At 40.5% G+C, this 17,955-nt stretch overlaps 1 protein-coding gene across 4 annotated transcripts in view; it reads left to right on the forward strand.

Annotated features, from left to right (window-relative positions):
• The window catches only part of SYNE2 (spectrin repeat containing nuclear envelope protein 2), a 284,958-nt gene that overhangs the window by 216,007 nt on the left and 50,996 nt on the right, over nt 1-17,955 (forward strand). For all 4 annotated transcript variants that reach the window (XM_053928255.2, XM_053928253.2, XM_053928254.2 and 1 more), the window contains 12 exons: nt 1,484-1,680; nt 2,783-2,915; nt 3,901-4,083; nt 4,498-4,644; nt 6,284-6,460; nt 7,857-8,012; nt 9,277-9,429; nt 12,816-12,986; nt 13,465-13,595; nt 14,571-14,775; nt 16,634-16,813; nt 17,520-17,648. In XM_053928255.2, the coding sequence (XP_053784230.1) occupies nt 1,484-1,680; nt 2,783-2,915; nt 3,901-4,083; nt 4,498-4,644; nt 6,284-6,460; nt 7,857-8,012; nt 9,277-9,429; nt 12,816-12,986; nt 13,465-13,595; nt 14,571-14,775; nt 16,634-16,813; nt 17,520-17,648 (1,962 nt within the window). The remainder of the gene's footprint in view (nt 1-1,483; nt 1,681-2,782; nt 2,916-3,900; nt 4,084-4,497; nt 4,645-6,283; nt 6,461-7,856; nt 8,013-9,276; nt 9,430-12,815; nt 12,987-13,464; nt 13,596-14,570; nt 14,776-16,633; nt 16,814-17,519; nt 17,649-17,955) is intronic.

Consider the following 17,955-nt stretch of genomic DNA (forward strand, 5'->3'; position numbering starts at 1 on the left):
AGTCTCAGGTATAGCACCAGGGTGCTGGCTCTGTCAGGTGAGGTTTTAGAAAAGGGACAATGGTCTCTGCTCACCTTGATGCCAGACACTTCATTTTCTCCCTGTATGCCATTGATGCCTTTCAAACTGCTACCCTATTGCTGGAGCTCAGAAGGAGTGTGTCTGAGTAGGCGAGTCCCTATGTGGAATCTTTAAGAGGAACTGCTTGGGGCTCCAGCAATGTCTTCTACCAACTCAATCCCTGCTGGCTTTGCAGCCAGAAGTTGTGGGGACTTATATTCCTGGCACTAGAATCCTGGGCGGGGGCCCTGGTGTGGGGCTGGGATTCCTTGCCCCTCCCAAATTTTTATCCATCACACGTGGGTAAAGGACCAGCCCTTTCTGTGTCTTCACCCCTCCTACCTGTCTGGAAGGATGTGGTTTCTTTAATTCTGTAGTTGTCAGACTTCCATTCATCTTGATTTCTGACAGTTGTGAGTGATGGTTGTTCTATATTTTAGATGTAATTTTGATGTGGCTGTGCAAAGAGGCGAGCCATGTCTGCCTACGCCACCATCTTAAGGACTAAACTTAAATAGCTGTCAGGATAAGTGTCATTAGCTGAACCCAGCCATGGAAGATAATTGCCTTAAGACAGAGTTCTCTTCAGGGGGTCATTGTATTCTCAGTTTTGAAGAATTGTATTTTTCTTTCCATGAAGTTTTATTAGTGATGTGCTGTCTGCTTTAATTTATTCTCCTAAAGTCCTTTTCCTTTCTCCTTACCAAATCTTTACATTTAGGAGACTCTGGAAATTAATATTTCCTACTATTTGGGTCTAAAGGCTAGTGAAGAAATATTTTCTTCTTGATCCCCTTCATATCTAGGTTACAGTATAAAATGCTTAAAGGGGCCAGGCAGGAGGACAGAAATAAGGGGCATGGAGTGGCCTCCAGTCGGAGGGGGGCTGTGGTTGCAGTACAGGGGGACCAGAGCCAGCAGGCTCCAACAGGAGGCTGTTCCTGCTCATTTCAGCCCATCTTTGCCCCGTGAGAATGCAGACCTAGGTGGCTACAAATTCTAGTTTTTCCAGAGGCTCACAAAAATTCCTGATTTCTACGTAAAATTTCCTGATATTCAAAATAATCTTTAGACCACACACAACCTGTCTGCAAGCTGAAAGAAAGTGCCCCGTAGACTGCCCACTTTTTTGTTGTTAGGGGGAGGAATTACCTATTAACTCTAAAGCTGCAAGTTTTTGTTTTCTGTTCACATGTCTTAAGTCTATACAGCTGAATCTGTGCAGGAGAAATGTGTTAGTTGGAAACTCGCATCAATAAACCATAAATCCTGTTTGTACAGCTAGCCTGCAATAGTCTTCAGGGTTAGGGAAGTGATAATGTTTTTTCAGTGGACTCTGCTATAGGTTTTTAATGAAATATTTGTGAGTAGATTGGTTGGTTTCATTTCAAAGTAATTCATTCCGTGACTTGACTTTTATTAGCAAATAAAAAGCAACATTGATGAGAAGCATGCCCGGCTTTACCAGACTCTGAATGAAGGCAAGCAGCTGGTGGCATCCGTGAGCTGTCCTGAATTAGAAGGCCAGATTTCAAAACTAGAGGAGCAGTGGTTGTCCCTAAACAAAAAAATTGACCATGAACTACACAGACTACAAACGCTTCTCAAGCACCTGCTCAGGTATGTTCGTAGAGATTGATTGGCATCAAATTTTGCTGTGGAAAAAGACCTCAGAGGGATTCTTCTGTCCACTGGATTTTACGTGTGGTCCCTATTGTACAGTTTCGCTTTGATGGTGAGGCGATGGGGCCCCTCTTCAGGGCTGCAGGGGTTTGGAGCTGCTGATACTGTTTTGTTAGACTCAGAATTACATAATCAATTCTATGGAAGCTCAGAATTGTAAAATTATACACATTGCCTTTATGCTATGATGGTGCTCCTTCCTGTCCCAAAAGTTTTGAAATTTATAAGAAATTAAATAAGTTTAGCTAAAGGAGTAGTTTGGGTTTTTTCCTTTTTGTTGAATTTATTGGGGTGACACTGGTGAACAAAATCATGCAGGTTTCAGGTGCACAGTTCCACAGTGCACCATCTGTACACTGTACTGTGCGTTTGCCACCCCAAGTCAAGTCTCTGCCCATCACCATTTATCCCCCCCATACCTCCTCCACTTCCCCTAAAAGAACTGTTTGAAAAAGTCTTTGTAGTTCTTCAGAGACTCTTTTTGCTTAGTTGGTATAACTTGAAACCCTTGAGGAAAGTAAAGAACATAATGTTTAAACTTCATTCTCATTCCTGCCTCTTGCAGGGCTGTCTTAACCTAAAGAAGTTTAAAAGCGACAAGACAGGTAGCATTTTGCCTGGGTGTTTTAATCACATCAGCTAAATATGTTGGCATCTATCCAACTGCACGTTCTGTTTGTTACATAACTTACACAAATGCTGGTTATATATTTGCTACACACAAATCTATAGAGGACATTTGATGGAAAAAAGTCCCTGTCCTCACCTATTGGTTTACTTGGGTGTAGCTGTAATCAGAAATTTAAAAAAGAATGTTTAGCCTTTAAAATGCTTCTTTCTTCTTGATTAGTCATAATGGAGAGAGTAAGAAAAATGCCAGGAGCATCAGTTTGGGGGCACAGGATAAAGCAGGGTATAATCCTCATAGTCATCATCATTTTATGAATAAGAAGGCTGTTGAACATAGGCTGATGAAGAAAATATGCTGGTGATGCACATTTCTAATTTCCTTTCCTTTCTCTCACTTTGCTCTGGTTAGTTATAACAGAGATTCGGACCAGTTAACCAAGTGGTTGGAAGCTTCTCAGCAAACTCTGAACTACTGGAAGGAACAGTCCCTCAATGTGTCTCAGGACTTGGATACAATCAGAAGCAACATAGACAGTTTCTTTGTAAGTTGTATTAGAGTGTGCACAGATAATTATCAGTCAGAAATAAATATCAGGGGGAAATGTTCAGGGTTGATGTAATAGTCTCCATGACCATTTGTGGATAAGGAATAGAACTTGGGCTAATATAGCAGCTGCATTCTCTGAACTTAAAACTGTTTGCTTTTATTATACTCTTTGTGCATTTATAATAATGATGAAGTATATTTTTAATTGACCCTATGAAGTATACATAAGTTTAAAACTTGCTCTGACATGGGGCATGTTTTACAAATATAGAAAATAATTCTGCTGCCCCCCAAAAACCAGGATTATTAAGTCATAAATGTTAAAGTTTATAAATACATGGTTTTAAACTATAGAAAGCTGGTGTTTCTTCTAAAATGTTATTTCTTCTAAAATGTTTCTTTCAAATATTTTTTCTAAAATGTTATTGTTTTGAGATTTTTCTCTTCAGTATTACTTTTGCAATATAAATTTCACTTTAGAAACATTTGGCCTTTTCTCTTTCCATTTTTATTATTTTATAGCTCTGATTTCTCATTTTGGTATTAAAATGTAGATATTTTTAAATATACTTAAAAAACTAAGTGTATAGGAAAGATTTTAAATGTTTTAGTTAAAACTTTTGTTGCATTTAGTTCATTTAATATGAACTTTGTGTTGTGTTCTATACTTTCTTTTTTTAAAGTTGAAACGATGATTTTTCTATTTTTAAAAATATTAGTCATTAGATTATAAGCCACTCAAGGGGCAGGCATTCCATCTTCTTTGTTCCCCTCCATACATCTAACCCCTGGAGCCGTGTCTGACCTTTAGCAGAAGTGTGTGTGCTCGTGTGCGCACAGGCACATGCATGTACATTCTTACTATTTGAATGGAATTCAGTTACTTTGTTTGGGACTCAAACCAGTTATTCTGACACTTAGCTACTCTGTACTATATTTAAGTGTTTTAAGTTTCTCAGTTTTAAAACTGTCTCCTTCAGGAGTTTTCAAAGGAACTTGATGAAAAGTCCTCCCTGAAGACTGCAGTGATAAGTACTGGGAACCAACTTCTTCACCTGAAAGAGGCTGATACGGCCACCCTGAGAGCGTCTTTAGCACAGTTTGAGCAAAAATGGACAATGGTCATAACTCAACTTCCAGATATTCAAGAAAAACTTCACCAGGTAAGTATTTAAAGACCCAGCATTTAAATTAGCATTCACTTGTTAGCTCACAAATATTTTAAAATTATTTCTTTGACTCAATAATTTTCATTGACACTACCTATTTTTCTCTGGCACCACTGAATATAGGTCTTAATTACTGGACTCTTCTCCAATGGGATCTTTCCTGAGAGAGAAATCAGACTTAATTACTTTATTTCCCAGTTTCTGCACCACTGTGTTAGTTTATGTGAAGGTCATTGTCATTGTTTTGGGGTCATTCATCCTAAGCTTGAATTCTGGGTTTGTTTTTGTGAGTAACATGCATAATCATGTAGCAAGACCTTTTATCAAACCAGATTATCATCTTTAGTGATGTCTTGATTCATTTTCTTAACTGTAGGTAATTAAATGGAAATCATTTTGTCCTTGCAGCTTCAGATGGAGAAATTGCCATCTCGTAAAGCAATCACAGAGATGATTAGCTGGATGAACAATGTGGAACATCAAACTGCAGGTGAAGACTCTGAGCATTCACTGAGTTCCACAGCTCAAGTTAAAAATCTTCTTCAGAAGTACAAGGTAATTATACAAAAAGAGCCAGAGGCCTTTTCATTAAATAACAAGGCAAGACAATTGGAGAAATACTGAACACATAGACATGTAAAATATAACTTAGAGAAACTAATTCGCCGGCGGGGGGGGGGGGGTGATTCTTGAGAGAGTAGTATGCTCCCTCTTACTCAGCTTAAACCCCTGCAGTAGCTCTCATCACCATAGGACAGTATCTGAGCTTCTAACTGGCTCTGGCCCCTTGTCACCTTTCCAGCCTCGTCTTTTCATTCTCCCATGCAAACCCTGGCCTCTGCCTGAACCAAATGATTTGCGGTCCCTCGACTGCTTCCCATGCTCTCCCTCCTTGTGCTTTAGTACATGCTGCACCTTCCCCAGAAACCCCTATGCCCTGCATTTAGCTGTAGAAATCCTCTCGGTTGTCCATCAAGAATTGGCTCAAGCATCTTCTCGTTTGGAAATCTAACCCTGACTCTCCCAGCCAGATTAGTTCACTTTCTGGGATTAGGTGTCCCCGTGGTACCATCAGTAATTCCTACCACATAGTATAATTATTTGCTTGGTTGCCTGTTTTCCTACCTTGACTTAGCTTTTGAGAGCAGAGGCTGTCCTTCACCTCCCTGAAATAACACACCGAGCCCCATACCGGGCAGCCGATAGATGTTAAGTAAATGTCCTTTGAATGAGAGAATGCATAAGGACAAGTTGATATACTTGATATCCCACAAATAGATGTGAACATGGCTTTCTCCATGATACTTTATTTCAAGTAGATTTAAGTAATATTGAACAAGCCACACACAAACATTCACTGTGTGCCAGGCATTGTGTTTGCCCCTAGGCACACTGACAAATGAAGACCCTGGCCATTGCTTTCAGAGCTTGGAGGCTGATGGATTGAGCCTCTGGTAGGCAGAAGATGAATGGCTTAATCACAAAGCGTGATGTTAGCAAGGATTTTATTTTTATATTCTACCACATGCTAACTTCAGTGAGTAGTAGAATTTTAGGGTCCTCGTGTATGTATTCTCACAGGCTCTAGTAATCTACCAAGTACCACATGGTTTTCCCCTTTGGATGTCTCCAAAGGAGGTGCTAGAACTTGCCAGAATAAACCTAACAAGTTGTAGGCTTGACAGAAACGTGGTTGGCCTGAGACGGGTTTGGGATTGCCATATCACTTAAAGTCATCCAAACTGGACGGCCTAGTCCATACACCGAGAAACAAAGGAGCTGCCTAAATCAGTCAAGTTCCTTAAAGGTGTCCTGGGAGTGTTCACTTCAGACTGCCCATCCTGTTGTTTCCACGGGCCTGCAGGACGGCTCAGAATTCCAGTGTAGCTCTCAGGTTGCCTCTCACGGGAACCCTTCGCCAATCCTGGGTCCTGATTTTGGTTCAGATGATTTAGCCACCAATCTTGGTGCTGCCTGTGACTTTTCAGTCTGTTTCAAAGCGGTGAGGCAGTCTGTTCCAGGAATGTGAAATGTCCAAAACAACTTTCCACTCAAGTAAAGCAGGCAGCTGGGGGCGTTGGAGGTGGCAGAGGGTAACTCCTGACAGGTGCACCAATGGGGAACTCTGTTTCATCTAGTCTATTAATACTGCATTTCAGGCTTTGGTTGTTGACTTTTGTTTATCTCGTTTTAGGAGTTTAGAATGGAAATGGACTATAAACAGTGGATAGTTGACTTTGTTAACCAGTCATTACTTCAGTTAAGCACCTGTGATGTCGAAAGTAAGCGCTATGAAAGAACGGAGTTCGCAGAGCACCTGGGCGAGATGAACCGTCAGTGGCACCGGGTCCACGGGCTGCTAAACAGAAAGGTGTGCTCCTGTGTCACAATCTGATGTCGGATCTGGCCTTTGCAAATTACCCCTTTATGAAAAATTTTAAAAGTTGTTCAGATGCTTAATTTATAGTGAAACCTAATAATCCTCTCAGTTATAGCCCTTACTAACCCTGTGTTTTAGCATTCTCCATAAGAGAGCATGAAAACCATTCTTATGTTTCTTTTGAGCTTTCTTAGTGGGAAATTGAGTTGGGCACATGAAGAGGAGAAATTTTATTTAAGAAGCTGTCGAGTATAATGTGAGGCTACTAAATAGAGATTTTGACATTTTCTGTTTAAGTAGATGTTTAGAAGCAGCAAAGTATTTCAGCTTGGAAAAGACTAAAAAATGGGAGAAATATATTTGCAGCCTTTTGGTAGATTTTTATTCATGGCTCTGAACAGATTAAGAGAACTTATTCCTGGAAAAATATTTAATGTTTGTATGTATTGATAAGGACAGTCTGCTGATTACTGTATAGAGAATGCATGCCAATGGATTGATACAATTAAGATTCAAGTGTGTGAACAAAGAACATAAACAAACACTTCACAAAAGAGGAAACTATAATTAACAAACATGGAAATATTACAACTTCAATTATCAGGTGTTCAACATATACATTAATATAGTATTATACACTTAATAAATTAGAGAAATGTAATAAGATAAAGATAAAGTCCCAAGGCTATCACGCTCATACATTGCAGATAATGGCTTAAATACCCTTTTGGAAAACATTCAGAGAATTTCAAGAGCCATAATAATCATCTTATTTATCTTATCTCCTATCCTAGCACCTCTTACACATTTATCTTAAGTAAATAGTCCTTCAAAAAGGAAAAGATATGCACGCAAAGTATTAAATTCACAAATATTTGTACAGGTGGAAGTAGAATGCCTTCATTTCCCAACTACAGGGAATAGTTAATCAAATTACACTGGGTCTACTTGATGAACTATCAAGCAGCCTTTTACATGAATAAAGGCGTGTCATGACAAACAGCTGCCCGTGGAATACTGGACAATGAACACAAACATTTACATATATATGTATGCATGTGTAAATATATAACATTGTATATGTATGTATAATATACAATATTGCATGTTAGCAACATGATTTTATTTTGTTCAGATGTCATAGAACTCCAAAACAGCCAGCTTTCTTAGCGGGTTAGGGTTCATTTCAAATGTTAGATTTTTTAAAATGGATTTTTAATTCTACTTCCTGATTTATGAATTATTTTTATTTAAAAGTTATTGGGAAATCTTATACAAACTAGAGATCTGAGAAGAAGAAACATCCTACTTAAAACATCATATCTTGACATTTACATTTGAAAGTGTATGGTTTAAAATAAGAAACTGTCTTATTCATAACTTGTAGATACAACATTTAGAACAACTTTTGGAAAGTATCACTGAGAATGAAAACAAAATACAGATTTTGAACAACTGGATGGAGGCGCAAGAGGAGAGACTGAAAATTTTACAAAAACCCGAAAGTGTAATCTCGGTGCAGAAGGCGCTTCTGGATTGTCAGGTGAGCCGACGCCGCACTGCCCAGCGCAGGGGCCAGGCCCTTAGTCCCCCACCGGGGCGCGCTGTGGCAGCTTCTCAGGGCTCTCCTCCAAACCCTCATGTATTTATTGTTTTATGTCAAGCAGATAATTATCCAAGGGTTTTTTTTAATGGTAAACAGAAAAAAGTGTTTCACAGTTACTGTTATGCTTAAGAGGTTTGACTATTATTCCTGATGAAAAGATGTTTAAAGGGAATTTTGATGTAGATGTTTTTCAATTGTTATATCTTTTTAAAAGTGTACCAAATATTCACAGAATCTCTCCAAAGTTCCACTGATTTTGAGTATTTCCTTCTGTTTCTTCATAGGAAAATGACTTTCCTTTGCCTCATGTGTAATGTGCTCTAAAAGGACTGCTTTTCTTCCTAAACCACTGTCTAAATCACATTTGGGCTTCTGACGTTGGTCGTGCCCCTTTTTGTTCAGTTGTCATTTACCAGGTTGCTTGGTCTTCGTGGCTCCCTCACCCGAATGTAGATTAATCCTTATGCACTGCCCCACAGCTGCAGACAGCACAGGGCCTGCCTCTGCTGCACCTGCGACATTCCGTACAAGTGTGGCACTGCTGGTCAGACCCCAGGTGCCTTTCGAAGGTTGCAGAATAACACCAGACGTGATGTGTGAGCAGCGACACTCCCATAAGAGGGCTTTTTCCATGGTCATGTTCTGTTTCCAACTGCCCACTAGCCTGTTCCACGTTGGAATTTTTGCAGCCACCTCAGACACAACATACCTCCTGACTGTCAGCCTAGCAGCTCAGTGCTTTCCAGCCCCCAACAGGCCACCCGGGTTTCGCTTGAGTTCCAAGCTCTGCACGACATGGGGTATTGTCACCATTTTCCACATGAAAAAATGCTGACTTGGAGGTTTGATGACTTAAATGCCTAGTTGAACAGCCTGGACAGGGCTGAGCTGGATGGGGACTGGGTCTGCTGGACTCTTTCTACCAAGTTATGATGATAAGGACTCGTTACCTAGACTCTTCTAAAATTTAGATCCTTGGGGTAATTGAAATTATTGTAAAAAATATTATAATCATGTAAATTATATTATCGTAATTCATTGTAAAAACTGAATTAAGAGTGTTAGGATTACAATGTCTTTGGTATAATGCTATTATATACTGTAATGTCACTTTTACTTGAAAAGAGCAAACACCTATCTCAAATACCTTATTGCTTTGTTATACTGTACCTATGAAAACTATTTTCTCTTACCCTTCTAGGATATAGAAAATCAACTTGCAATTAAATCCAAAGCACTGAATGAGTTGAGACAAAGTTATCTGACTTTGGAGAGTGGGACAATGCCATTGTTAGAAGATACAGCTTCCAGAATTGAGGGGTTATTTCAAAAGAGGAGCAATGTTATCAGCCAGGTACTAGATTCTTGTGAAGTGTGCTGTTTCTCTTCACATACCGTCTTTTACTTTATTTTTTGTTGTTTAATCACGGAGACCTGCCCCATACCAAAAGCTGAAAACTTGCTGAGAAAATTATTGAAGTGAAGCGGAGAAAAGCATTTCAAATCTCCCGCACTTTTTTGGGGTGGGGGGGCACTAGATAATTAGAGGCAAAGCCACCAATTCAAGTCCAACATCCTTGGCAGTCTAGAAATCCACTTGGTTATCTTTGTGTTGTCTAACATCCAAGACAAAAGTGTCTTCATCTTCCAAACCAGACAGAGCATCTGGCATTGTTTCCTGGCCAGATCTACAGGAGCAGCTATGAAGAAGCAGCTCAGATTCCCCACAGACAGGGAGATGCATCAGAGAGAGACAGATCCTGTACTCGTGTGACTTCTATTAAGCTACAAGCACCATCAGCATAGGGAGAACTCCAGAGGTGGGGAGAAACATGGCATGAGGTGAGGAGAAAGAATAGAGGAAAAGTGGAAGACATCGGGTCAAAGTCTACACTGACCCCTTCCAGGAGGAAAGCACCAAAAGAGAAAGGCCAGGCATCTCTACACACTGCAACCTTAATGTTTCCCCACCAATGGAGGGAGATAAGTAAATACTAACCACTGATAAGTGTGTCGTGTTTCCCAAAAAGGCCTTATTGTGGGTTATTTGTTATCTACTGTAGTCTGCTTTTAACCATTTGTCCCAAGAGGGAATTAGGAATAACCTGTATGAATGAAATCCATAGGTGACTCAGTCTCATTCCATACCCCCCAGGACTCAGGCAGGAAAATGCCTGAGGGGGTTGGGCTTAACATACCTTGTGTGTAAGTCATTTGTTAAACACGTCTTTTGTAAGGCACTAGGCTCACTGCCGAGGGTTCAGAGATAAACAAGAAAATAAGTGGATTCTGGCCTTGAGCTCACAAGCTTTTGGAGGAGACACTTGAACAGATAATTATAACAAATTACAATATAATAAAATATAGAGGGGGAATATTAAATGAGATAATGCATGTAAATAGCATGCAGATAGTACTAGCATAAGGACAAAAATACAGATAAATGGAATAGAATTGAGAGTCCAGAAATAAATCCTCATGTTTATGTTCAATTGATTCTGATAAGGATGCAAGACAGTTTTAGTGGAAAAAAGTATTCTTTTCAAAAAATGGTACCAGGACAACTGGATAACTACATGCAAAAGAATGAAATGAAATCCCTACATTCATATCATGTGCAAAAATTAACTCAAAATGGATGAAAGACATAAATGTAAGAGCTACACTATAAAACTTAGAAGAGCTTTGGCCTGGCCCGTGTGGCTCAGTTGGTTAGAGTGTCATCCCCTAAACCAAAAGGTCATGGGTTCAGTTCCCAGTCGTCACATGCCTGGGTTGTGGGCTCAGTCCCCACTTCGGGTGCATACAAGAGGCAACTGATTGATGTTTCTTTCTCCCATCGATGTTTCTCTCCCTCTCTCTCTCTCTGTCTCTCTCTCTGTCTCTCTCTCTCTCTCTCTCTCTCTCTCTCTCTCTCTCTAAAATCAATGAGCATGTCCTCGGGTGAGGGGAAAAAAAAACAAAAAAGCAAAGAAAACTTAGAGGAAAACATAGGTGTAAATCCTCATGACTTTGGATTAGGAAATGGTTTCCTAGATAGGACATCAAAAGCACATACGACAGCAAAAAAACAAAAACAAAAACAGATTAATTGGACTTTAAAATTAAACATTCATGTTTCCAAAGACACCATCAAAAATGTAAAAAAACAAACCACAGAATGAGAGAAAAGTATTTGCAAGTTAAATATCTGATAAAAGACTTGTAATAATTCCATATATATTCTAGATACCGCCCAATAATGAAAGGACAAACAACCAAATGAGAAAAAATAAGCAAATGATCCAAATAGACATTTCTCTAAAGAAGATATACAAATGGCCAGTAAGCACATGAAAAGATGCTCAATATCATTGACCATCAAGGAAATTAAAATCAAAACCACAATGAAATATCACTTCATACCTACCACAATAGCTGCAATACAAAGCAAGATGATAACGAGTGTTAGGGTATGGAGGCATTGAAACCATCATGCACTGGTGGTGAATATAAACTTGTGCAGCTGCTTTGGAAAACAGTCTGGTCGTTCCTCAAATGGTTGTGCATAGAGGTACTGTACAACTGAGCATTTCCACCTCTGGTGTCTACCCAAGAGAAATAATAATACATGTCTGCATGAAAACATGGACACAAATGTTCGTAGCAGCGTGATTCATGATAGCCAAAATGCCCATCAACTGATAAAAGGATATAAAATGTGTATTCCTGCAATGGAATATTATTCAGCCATTAAAAAAAATGAAGTACTGATATATGATAGAGCAGTGATGGCCTTGAAAACATTATTCTAAGTGACAGAGCCAGTCACAAAAGACCACATGGTGTGTGAGTCCATGTACATGAACTATCCAGAAGAGAGAGATCTATAGAGACAGAGTGTAGGTCCTTGTTGGAGGGAGGGTGGGGGTGAAGAATAAGGAGTGAGGGAGATGAGAACATTCTAGAACTAATTATGGAGATTGGTGTGTGAATTATACCTCAGTAAAGCTATTATTTTAAAGAAATACAGAGGACATAAGACCTGGACCGTCCCTCTGTAAGCTCTCCAGAGTCAGTAGAGCCTAGTGTTGAAGAGCAAGGACTTTGCATTGTCTGCCTAAATGAAGATCTTGGCAGCACCCTCATATGTGTCCTCGTGTCTAGGGCAGGTACTTGACCTCTCTAAGCCTCAATTTTCCAGTCTCTGAAATGGGGATGATGACACCTACTGTTTATTGCTACCTTTGTAGTGATGCCTATTCAACTCTCAGTGAATGCTGCCCTACTGGCTGATTCCAATTTTAATACTTTGAAAATGTTCCTTCTTGTTTCCGGTGTAATGAATTTTGCTTCATGGTTTTCTTATCCTCTCCCTCAACCCACATGCGCCATTTCTTCTCTGTGAAGCTACAATTTTCTAAGGGGTTACCCTTAAGAGCACCAGAATTCCACCAACATTTTATGTGGAAGCCATGTACACTCGCAGATTCAGATGCTTCGCCTAGCGTTCTTGCCCTGGGCTGGCCCTCCCTAGGCTGAACTCTGTCCATGCTGATCCTCTGGCCTCAGGGCTCTTTTCCATTCACCTGTTCTTTGTTTACTGATCTACCCTTCCTACCTTCAGTTAATCACCGAAGCTCCTCCAGTACCTTCACATTAAAATGCCTAAATGGTAGATGGGGTCCTTGGAAAGAAAAACTAATGAGGAGAGAGTCTCTTCTCAATGATTTTCTGAATCTGCTTCCACTTTTCATATAGGTCAGTGAGCTCAGGACCTCCATGCAGTCTGTTTTACAGGAGTGGAAGGTCTGTGATAAACTCTATGATGACGTGAATATGATGGCAATTCGATTCGGGTACTGCATGGAGCACAGCAAGCCTGTGGTTTTGTCACTGGAGGCGCTGAGATGCCAGGTGCAGAACCTTCAGGTAAATTAACTGGATCTTGCACAGCACATTGTTGGCAGATAACCTCCAGTGGAAGCTGGCACAGCAACAGATACAGTTGTGTTTGTGCTCTCGACAGAGATGCACAAGACACTATTTTAAACAGCAGCCTCGGAAGTATAACTTGAGATTCTAAAGTGAATCACATGGGTCAAGTGAGTGAAACTTTGTAAAAGTTTACATTGAATTTTTCTTTCTGTTGAATGTCTAGGTTGTTTCATGATTTAAAGGTTTTAGATTTTGGTGGGTTTTTCTTTTAAGTATACCTTTTAAAGTTTTTGTCTCAGATGAAAGGATGTCATCACGGGTGTTTTCTTCTTCACATTTCTAATAATTTATCCCAGTCCTACCAAGGTTTGAGTACTGTTATTGTGATACACAGCAAGTGTTGAAAAGCCTCTGCCTCCTTTGGAATCAGCCTGGCCATTCTGAAACTAACATTCCTGCTGTCTGTTCTCAGTCTCTTCAAGACGAGGCTGAGAGCAGTGAAGGAAGTTGGCAGAAACTCCAGGAAGTTATTGGAAAACTCAAAGATTACTGCCCCCCAGTTGCTGAAATAATCGAAGAGAAGTGCCAACATACTCACACAAGGTATGCACTAAGATGCAATTTGAATAATAGATCAGATATCTTAACGATGTTGTACATGAAGTGACTTGGGCTTTCTTACTCTTTTTAATCATCTGTGGTCACTGATTTCATACTATTCTGGCCTCTACTGTCTTGAAGGATCTAATTTATGTACAATTTGATGTTGTGAAGGCTATTGCCTACCCTGCTCAAGCGTTTGGTATAATCTATCTAGAAATAGCATAATTATAGCCCCAGAGTAGCCATTTACAGAAGGCTACTATATTAGGACTAAATGCCCAGTGTAATCCTCAGGGACACCAAAATCCCAGGGACACAAAAACACACTAAGGGGCGAGCAGATGGGCAATCTGTTCCACTGGAAACATCATAAGATGGAAGAAAGGGGATGTTAGAATACCTTGGGGGAAGTGATTTGTGGTCTTGGAAGGGATTTTTGATGAAGCACGTATGATAGAAATTAGAAGTGAGGCCCTAGTTAATTGCAGAGCTTTTTTTGTATTGAATGGGATGTGAAAGCTGTCCTACAGCTGACTTAGTGATGGGCAAGAAAGGCAAGATACTGCAGTCTGCACGTGGAATGAAAACTATTTCCTTTATTTGCACTTTATATTAGGAATGAGTGTGGCTTTTCTAATGGGAGAATAAATTGGACGTAAACACAATTTAAGTAGGCCTGTTTAAAGACCCCCTCTGTGTGGAGAGGTTTCATCAGGCATACAGTTCAGTACTTTCTCCACGTTTGTCTGAGAGGCAGTCATACTGCAGTAGATACTTTTGTTGAGAACCTTAAAGTCAGTTAAATATTCAGATTTGAACTTCTGTTTATGTATTGATAGTGCAATTAATTTTAAATAAAGGCATTAACAGTGTTGTCTAAACAATCCATCTGCTATTAGCTTACTGGTAGAGTGCATTGAGCTTTTGCTGTGAGGAAAAGGTTGGGTCCAGGGACCTGTTCATGTGCCCTGACAGGTGGACCCAGGTAAACCAGGACATTGCAGACCAGTTGCAGAAGGCCCAGAGTCTGCTACAGCTCTGGAAGGCCGCCGCCAGCTCTCACAACGAAGCTGTAACAAGACTGGAACAGCAGGAGGCCAAGTACCACCAACTTGCAAACATCAACATGTCTGGAAACAACCTGGCAGAGATCCTGACCCCAGCCCTAAGGGACATAAAGGTGGGTGCAGAGCCCATTCGGGAAAATTGAGATTGAGACCTAGGGACTAGACAGAGCACAAGGACAGAGAAGTGGGTCAGGACGGGTGCAAAGCAGGGTGTATAGGACACGGGAAGACTGGGGTGTATGGAGGCTCAGAGGCCTGGTCCAGGCAGCAGGTAGCTGGGTCAAGGGCACCTGACACCTGACCTTGCTGCAAGTCTCCCCTTTCACTCTAGCATGTAAATCTCTAAACCAAAAGCCTCATACAAAGTCTCATATAAAAGCAAAACTATCTCACTCTGGCTGGTGTGACGCAGTGGGCTAAGCGCCAGCCTATGAACCGAAAGGTTGCTGGTTCTGTTCCCAGCCAGGGCACATGCCTGGGTTGTGGGCCAGGGCCCTGGGTGGTGATGTGCAAGAGGCAACTGACCAATGGCAACTGATCGATGTTTCTCTCACACATCGATGTTTCTTTTCTCTCTTTTTCTTCCTCCCTTCCCCTCTCCCTAAAAAAATGAATCTTTTTTAAAAAAAAGCAAAAGCATCTCAATTGAGTGCGATTATCTATAAATAATAGATGTGGAATCTCTTGCTTTAGAAATACCATGAAAAAAAAGATATTTATGGACTCACCTCCATGTTAATATGGCTTTTCTGTAGGTATAGTGATATTTAAGCTATATTTAAGAGCTGTATGAGGCGGGACCCAAGAAAAACCGGAATTATCTTCTGGCAGGTGGGCCCTTTGTAGTACAGGCCTCCCCCGCTCGGTGGATATTCTGGGAACCCACCTGTATCAGTGTGCCAGCTGGCATTGCTGTGAGAGGCTGCCTTCAGCTTCAGTGATTTTTTTGAAAACTCTTTCAATGCATTTGCCCATTTCATGATGGGTGATTACAAGTGCACCTGCACACACCGTACTGAGTGTTCAGCAATTTTGACCAAAAATGACATGACCCCATGCCCCACCCTCCCTATTCACCTAATATCGCCCGAGCTTTTTGTCGTTTCCCTGATGAAAAACATTTTGCCCTATGGAAGAGGTGAAACAAAAAATGGCAGGAGCACTAAAAGGCATCAAAATCAACGAGTTCAGAGACTGTCTTGAGCAGTGGAAAAAGTGTCGCTAGGTCTATTGCATCAAATGGAGAGTACTTGGAAGGTGACTAAAGTTTAAATGTGTAAGAATAAATACACAATTTTTTATAAATAAATTCCGGGGTTTTGGGGGGGACCTCCCCTCGTATAATTTCTTCTCTGGTTTTATCCTATTATGTTAATGAAGGCCCAGAAAGTGACTACTTTCAAGTTTTAAACTGGGTAACCAGCTGCCTTTTATGTCTTCTGATACTATAGGGCAAGTTAAGAAATGTTAGCCAATTTAATGAGAAAGATAGGAATCCAACAGATGTGATCTGTATTTCTGGTCTATTATTTTAAAAAGAAAACCAAAAGACAAATTCACACACACAGTATTTCCAGAGTTGCCTTAGAATCAACTTGGTTAATGAGATTCTATAGTCTCTGCAAATAAATCCATTTATGTAACAAAGTCTCAGAGGACAGGGCTGCACTAATCCTTAAATGGCAGTAAAGCAGATTTCTAAAGTGTTTGATGATTAAAAATATGAAGCACAGGCTTACCCAGGTGATCTCCAATTTCTAAAACCTAGAAGCCTCAATTCTGTGGGTCAGTAGTCAGTTTTGTCTCTGATCTAGCAGATTTCAGAACAGCACCAGTGAGCTCTTTAAGAAAAACAATAGCAAAAAGCCAGGCCCACAGTTTCCGGGCAGAAATTCTGCTAGATGTTGAGGGGTGGGGATTCTTGTTGTGAAAGGAGGAGGAACTGTTTTGTGATCACTGTTTCTTCCCTAGGAGCTGCAGCACGAAGTGCAGAAGACAAAAGAAGCCTTTCTCCAAAATTCCAGTCTCCTGGACCGACTCCCACAGCCTGCTGAGTCTGACACCCACGTGCTTCTCTCTGGCCACCAGCACTCCCTCCAGAGGGCTTCCTACTTGGAAAAGATGCTGCGTGGGAGGGCAGATGAATTTGAGGTTCGTCTTATTTTGCCCTTCAAGCTGTAGTCTTGGGCATTTGCCCATTATCCTCAATTCCTTCTATCCTATGAAGTAATCATAGCCTGTGCTTTGTGGACTGCTCCTCACGGCAACTGCAGAATAAAGCTGCCCCGGAAATATCTGCCATTTCACGTGATTCTTCAAGTGTGTGGTTTTTCCATCACATATGCAATGGGCAGATCTCAAGCAACCATTTCTTCATAATTGAACATGTTAGTTTAAGGAGTCAGGTATTTCCTACACTGTTCAACCTCAACAATTATTCGGATCTCCAACTGGGGTGATTGAGTCATAGGCCATTTGTTGTATTCCACACTCACTTTTTGAAAAGCCTTTTGTGTGTGCGCTGACAAGAAGCTGCATAGAAGGCCTTTGTACTCCAATATGACATCTCAATAGCAGCAGGAAAAAAATATGTATCTAACAGGACTGAGGGAGCAGAGTTCAGACTGACCCTTCTCTGCGTGGCCCCCCCGGGCAGGTGAGCCGTTCATCCCTGAAGGCTCCATGCCCTGCCAAAGGCTCAGAGTGAAAGGCAGGACTCTTCCGAATACTCCGAATAGTAATGCGCTGCCGGAGGTGTGGGAAACCACTTGAACTTTCATCGGCTCCCAAGACTGTGCTTAATTCTGTTCTCTGTGCACACGAAAGTTGTTTCTAATGAAAATTTCTCTCGTTCTAGTTTGTTCTATCACAGTTTAAGGATTTTGGGGACCAGTTGGAATCTTTGAAAGGTCGTATTATGCATGAAGAAGAGAATTTGGATAAACTCTGCCAACAGGAAAAAGAAGAAAATCCGGATTCATTCCTGGTATTGCCAATATTTATCATTTCTAAGGGCTCATCATAGGATAAAAAATAAGCTAATTAGTGTCACATTAGAAGTCTTAAGCATAGTAATTTATATGTCATTCATTCTTGCCTTATTTTCCCTAAGCTCTACAAAAGTGTGACAATATAGGGCTCTACGTTAGTAATATGCCATAGTCATTTTAGTGGATTTTTAATTTTTGATGTCTTTACTAATTAGCTTCAGTCAATGAGAATAATCTAGGAAATGGCTGTGGTAATTAATTAAATTTTTCTGGTTGAAGATCAAAAGTAAAATGCCCATTAAA

The sequence above is a fragment of the Desmodus rotundus genome, chromosome 7 (genome assembly GCF_022682495.2).
Source record: "Desmodus rotundus isolate HL8 chromosome 7, HLdesRot8A.1, whole genome shotgun sequence".
Classification (NCBI taxonomy): Eukaryota; Metazoa; Chordata; class Mammalia; order Chiroptera; family Phyllostomidae; genus Desmodus; species Desmodus rotundus.